Source organism: Lycium barbarum, chromosome 7 (genome assembly GCF_019175385.1).
Source record: "Lycium barbarum isolate Lr01 chromosome 7, ASM1917538v2, whole genome shotgun sequence".
In the NCBI taxonomy this organism is placed as follows: domain Eukaryota; kingdom Viridiplantae; phylum Streptophyta; class Magnoliopsida; order Solanales; family Solanaceae; genus Lycium; species Lycium barbarum.
Window position 1 is genome coordinate 113,069,066 of NC_083343.1, and position 6,836 is coordinate 113,075,901.

General features: G+C 29.9%; 1 protein-coding gene across 1 annotated transcript; it reads left to right on the forward strand.

Moving 5' to 3' along the window:
- The first annotated feature begins 1,774 nt into the window (after positions 1-1,774).
- Positions 1,775-3,579, forward strand: LOC132602447 (protein LURP-one-related 4-like). Its single transcript, XM_060315295.1, has 3 exons — positions 1,775-2,090; positions 2,997-3,218; positions 3,353-3,579. The coding sequence occupies exons 1-3, from the start codon at positions 1,845-1,847 to the stop codon at positions 3,485-3,487; spliced, it is 603 nt and encodes a 200-aa protein (XP_060171278.1). The 5' UTR covers positions 1,775-1,844; the 3' UTR covers positions 3,488-3,579.
- Positions 3,580-6,836: the final 3,257 nt, after the last annotated feature.

Below are 6,836 nucleotides of genomic sequence, written 5' to 3' on the forward strand. Positions count from 1 at the left end.
TAGATTAATAAATACTCATCATCATTATCAAACCGAACTCGATCTAGCTATATATTCCCAATTGAGACATAGATCCCTCTTTGTAGTATAGCTTTTGCCTTTTAGTACATATAAAAAAAAGAATGACATGTACAAACATTTTTTATATGCACATATGTTACTTATTTTCATATCACAATAGCACCTCCCTCTTCCCCGCACAATAGTATAAATATAGTTGGTCACTATCAGTCCTAATTAAGCCTAATAATTCATCCTCAAGTGATAAGCATGCAAATGATGCAATCAATTAAATAATTAAACGATTATGTCAACTAAAATAATACTAAGTGATAATACTTCCCAATGACATCAACATAACCTTTTTTTTTTTTTCATTTAGTTTGGCATATGTTTATATGAAAGTCTTCTATTGCTTTCTCTTTTGAGTTAGAATATTTCGGTTAATTTTCCCTACCTCCCTCTATAATTTATTTAAGAAAATCACGGTAGGGCAGGTGGGACAACGAATGAACAAATTTCATAAAGAAATAGGAGTTTTAACATAAAAAGGTACTTCTGATTTGTCATATTTTATTCAATCAGCTAGCCCTCTTTGGTAAACTAAAAGAATATTTACATGTTACGGAGAACGAAAATTATCCCAAAGGCAGATCAGAAATTTAAGGCCACCTTTGGCACACAATATATTTTAAAAGAACTTTTATAGTAGTGGTTGTTTAAAAAAAATAAAGCTGTTCTTTTCTAAATCAAATAACGAAATGAAACTTTTTATCACCTTACCCATTGCCCTACATTTTGCAAGTAACGTACATATTTAAAATTTTCACCTAATTCCCAACCTATAATGTAATAGTTAAAAGATCTATCGTATAATTAATTCAGTTCATTTTATGTCATTATTTTCAAATTGTAGAATTATCATTTTTTTTCTTTTCTTATTTTACGATGATATAAATTCAAGTCAAGTGCGTTCGTTGATTTAAGGTTAATGTTGGATGTGAAAAAAAATTCCCATATTGATAGATGAAAAGAAAAGAAATTAAAGCTAGCTAGATACAAGGTATAGGCATATATATATATTTGAATGATGATATAGGACCTTTTTGGATAAAACATGAGGGCTCGACCCAAATCAGACAATATCACAAGTTATTATAAATTTAAGTTATTATAAATTTCTTTGAGCTGACATAGAACAACGGTTTAAGAGCCTATAGTTTGACAAACGAGCGTGGAGGTGTCAGAGATAAGCCATGAGACGATGTTCTATAGTTTTAGTAATATAGTCTTATTCAGTTTGAGTATTTAGCTATGGAGTGATTTTTCTGAAAAATTAAAACTTGGGTTCCATCCTCTCAATTGAATCTTGGTCATGGGCCCGCCACTTAGAAGTTCACACATTTCTATTTACGACAGCATTAAAAATTCTTTAGTTTTCCTTTCGTTATAATTTTCCAAGAGAAAAGAATGAAAAGAAAGTTCAATTCTTACTTTTTTTGGTAAGAGGTTCTCAACAACCTCCCCACTTGCATACATCACATACCAAATAGTGTAATCTCTACTTTATTATTTCTCATACAGACTGCCGCACAATATGGAAATAAAAGTGCAAAAAATGTGTTCCAAGTCAAAGTTTCAACCTTTTTTTTTTTTTTTTTTTTTTTATACTTTTGCTTCAAAGGATAATGTTTCTTTCATGTTGGTTTCTTCGGTTATCTTTTTGTATGGGCTTCTTTAACTTCAGCATATATTATATAAACCCCTTTTAATTTCTCTCATTCATTGTATACTTTGGTGGAAACAAGTCTTGAAAGCTCCTTAAATTATTAAGACTAATTTCTATGGCCAAAATTTATCCAGAAACACTACATAACTCTTCTCCTTCGTTTTCCTCTCCTTATATGATGTCCACAAGAGAAACGTTTACTATATGGATGAAATCCCTAGTGTTCCATGGCAATGGATGTACTGTATTTAATTCTAAAGGTGAAATTGTTTTTAGAGTTGACAACTACCAAGAAAAAAATAGCAATGAAGTCTTTCTCATGGATCTTTTTGGAAAAGTTCTCTTCTCCATTAAAAAAGAGGTAAGAATGAAAAACTTTAAGTTTATTTTTTTTGTTTCTCGCCGGGTATCCGATATACACGTGTTTTAGGTAACTATTAAACAGAATCTCTTGAGTTCCCACATCGGTAGGGATGTGAATTTATGTCTCGTCATATATGGTTTTCGGCAAGCCTTATCAACTCATGCACTATCTTTAAGGGTTGAGCTAAACTTGACATCTAATTCTTACCATGGTATAGAGTCAAATTCATCTCAATTCATAATTTACTCAATGTGGGGCCCCCGTCTTATTCTTGCAAGCTCTGAGGGTCGTTTGGTAGCTGGTTAGGAGTAAATCCTGCATAAGTAATATTGTGTGTTTGGTAGCTAGTTATGAGGTGTGTTACTCATATATAAAATTAGTACAATATTTGATTTGCAATTTAGAAACCTGCATAACTAACTTATGTATAAGTTATGATGGAATCTATGTATTGTTTTTTGCAGGGCAAAAGGTGAATAGCTAATACATGAATAACTATTAAACCTGCATAAAATAATAAATAAATTCCCTCACAACTAATCCATGTATCACTAATACCTGCATAACTCTAACTAGTTACCAAACGACCTCTAAAGGTCTCGTCCTAAGCGGGTGAGTGTTAAATTCCCACATCTTTAGGGAGGTGAATTATTTGCATCTTATATGTACTTGGACAATCCTCACATCATTAGCAAGCTTTATTTTGAGGTTGAGTAATTAGCTCAAGGTTCATTTCTTAACAGATTTGTGTCGCAAAATTTCATTTTGGGATAAAACTCTCCTAGCAAAAGCTCTACATTCCCAGGACTCTAATCTGAATTGAATTTATTTTTAATTTATTACTCTATTGTTGTGATATCCATAATATATGGAAATTGAACTTTGTTTTATGTTATTCCCCAGAAACTTAGACTTTTTGGTCGATGGAGTGGATATTTAAGTGCTGGATTTAAAGGGAAACCATGGTTTCAAGTGAGAAGGAGTTGGAAGTTTTCAAGACGAGATGTTATTTGTAATGTAAATTTGGGGTGTGAAGAAACTGTAGGAAGCTGCTACAGGATTCAACAAACTGACAAAAAGTCATCATTTAGAGTCTCAAATAGTGCTGGTCAACTTGTTGCACAGGTTAGTCCTTTAGACTTCATCCATAGAATATCCTTTGATTTAGAAAGTTCATTTCATTTTGAGTATGTATGATTAGTATTAAAAAGGATTGCACTAATTAACTTTTTTGTTTTATTTAATTTGGTATATTACAGGTTAAACAAAAGCAGTCATCAAAAGGATTTGGCTATGGTGATGATGTGCTAACTCTGGAAGTGGAACCTTATGTAGATTGCTCGTTTATCGTGGCTCTTGTGACAATATGCGGTTTAATTAAACGCAGATTATAATCCTTAAAGATTAGTTTCTTCGGGAACATCCGATAAAATTGGAAAGACACAAGAGAAGAGACTTATGGCTAGATATTTAGATGTTTTGACAATTTTGCCCCAGATGTATGTACATTCATTTTTAATTTTAGTTTAGCTAATTAATTCATTTTTCTAATGTGCAGTTTACACTCCCCGAATCCTAACCTATGTTTTCTTGTTTTCTCTCACATTACTATGCTTGCTGATTAAAAATAGTTGACACGTATCAAGTGTCAAAAAAATAAAAAATTAAGTGTTGAAATCGATATTATGAGCATTGATATGTTTGGATTAAAAATGTTGCATTTAATAACTGAAATGCTCTTAAAGTTACAAGACACTCTTATATAAAATTAAAAGTATTTTACATGAAAAAGGATGAAGGTGGAAATCAAGTGTAGAAGAAGTTAGCGATATTATTTTGGAAATATATATATATATATATATATAGTTTGAGAATTACAAAAATTAGTGATAATACACTAATAATAACTTGATCAGGCCAAAACGCGTATAAACCAAAAGTCATATATAAGTTAATCTCAACTTATGACGTTTGACTTATGTTATGACTTTTGGCTGATGTTGACTTATTATTGGTATATTTTAAATAATATACATTCTTACATAGGATATTACATTCACATAGTCATATTTTAAATTTTAAATTTATATTCGTATAGTCAATTTTTTTTTTTTTGCAACAATGTCATACACACGATATACAATATTGCACACTTATAGTAGATAATGTATTGATCTTGTAGTGTATAATCAGGAGCGGACCCACCTTGTTGCAAGAGGGTTCAGCTGAACCCACTTGTCCGGGAAAAAAAAAATACTACACTATTTTTCATGTGTTAGTTTGGCTGATAAAACAAAACATTGCAAATATGTAAAATAAATGAACTCCCTGAAACAAGTGGAAATTGCAGCGCAGCGGTCGAAGTGGTTTCAAACTCCTCCTGAGGTACTGGTTGCGTGTTCAAGATTGCCTTTTAACACAAGTTTTTTAGATGGAGTTTTTTTTATTTTTTATTAATCAACTCAATCTCTATTTGCGACATTACTTTTGATATACTTGTTTTCCATTACCTTACTTAGGGTTTGTTATTATAATTATAGAATTAGTAATTCATATTTTATTTGTGAATCTAATAAGTTGAGAATCTTTATTTATTTATTGTGTTTCGTTAGACTCATAGGCTGTTTTTGTTAAAACAATGTTAGGTTATATTCGTTATTATTATTTTAATTTTGTGCTTTAAGTTATTAAATTTTATGATTATTAATATTAAATTATAAATCTCATAATTGAATTATTAAAGTAAAATATAAAAAATTGAAGATGCACAATGACTGAAACTTAAATGAATTTTTAAACATGTTAGAATTTAATGAGAAATTTTCAAAAGGATATTATATACATGGTTTATTAAATTATTATGTATTTAGAGAATATATGCATTGTAAAACTATTTAAACTAATAATTTGATTTAAAAAGTTTATAACTTGTAAAATGCATTTTTCTTTTTTTTTTTTTGAAAAGTGGTGCATATTTTTGTCGCTTTGTTGTTTGTTAATAATATAGGCATAACCTCAAAGCTATATTGGTGTTAGACCACATTGTAAGTCAAGTATGATTACTAGAATGGAAATCAGAAGCACAATTAGTGTCTTAACAATGCTTATTTATCGTGTCTAAGATCACTGTTATATCTACTATTGCTATAATTTTTTCGCTGATTGAACCCCCCTTGTTCAAATTTCTAGGTCCGCTACTGTGTATAATTATGTATAAGAGATGTTTATACACACTTCTACACTATTATACAATAGTGTTATACCCCATTTTAACCGGGTTAAATTAGAGTACAACATATTGGTGACTCCTGAATTAATTAACTAATTTAAGAAGTCGCCACCTAATTAATTTGGAGGTGAATTAGGACACCTATTAATTACTTAATATTAACTCCGTTTAAAGTCCACTAAACTTAATATTCTAGGTAAGGGTTCAATTAATCTAAAGGGAAGGTGTTAAGCACCCTTTAAGATCCGTATTAAAACGGTTAACCGACCGGACTTAAGATTATTTAAAAGTAGTTAAAATAAGGCAAAGTGACTAATAAAAATTGACATAAAAATGAACCACGTAATTAAGTATATCACTGTTAAGGAAAATCATTTTTTTTTTTACAACAAATCAATTTGCATGCAAAAAGAGTTAATTTTAACATCCTTTTGGAAAATATATTTTTTTAGAATTTAAAATTTTGAAAAGAATACATACGTCTTTTGGCTCATGAAGAATTTGAAACACCACGTAAAGCAAACCAGATTGTGATTTCTAAAGAAAACATTTTATTTTTAAGACTTACTAATATAATGTCCCAATTACGCCTCTAAATGGTTCGAATGTTCTACGGCTAATTCTCTTAAGTAACCAAACAAGCATAGGCAAAACAAAGTAGCTAATACAAGATGTGAGGAAATTGAAGCAGAATTAATAATTCACCCAAAAAGGTAAATCACAAGTAACTAAATATTTCTAAAGATTGAAACTTTGATCCGATATGCTGAACGTCGAAGTGTGGGAGGGATACAGTAACGTCCCAATTCAATCATGGGCTGAAATGGGAGTTCGTCTAGGACTCCATATGCTCCAATGTGTACATGTAAAGAGACAAAGAAAAAGAATGGAAGAAGAAGAGGAATTAGAGAAATGATTCAATTCTAAAATATAAGAAAAACTGCAAAAAAAGGCAAATTTGAACTAATATGAATTTTTAACTACCACATCTATATACTAGCCATGAGTATAGGTGTGAGAAGAAGCAAACGTTAAGATCATTTAAATATTTCAGCAACACATACTACTCTTAATGGTTTTCACACATAAATATGATTTAAAATGTAGAAAAGAATTTGAAAGTCTTGATTTCTAATAATTTTTGCATCTACCAGGGATACATGACCTATAAGCCATAATGCCTACTATGACAAATTTAAAAAAAATACGATTTACAGTAAACATTAAGCATGGAATCATATTTTATGTTTAAATAAAGTCAAAGGTCAACAGAGAAGCATCTCAAATATTCATTAGGCTAGATTTAGTATTTTAACTTGACATTCAAAGCTACATAATATAACGAACTTATACATATTAGTCATAGTTTACGTAGATCTAGGCTTGACATTTATTGGAATAAATAATACTTCTTGATAATAAACCTCAAGTAAAAAAAATAAAATAATAATAATAATAAAATAAAATAATCACCCAAGCAGGACCTCATTTGGATATCTATATTAAAACAAACT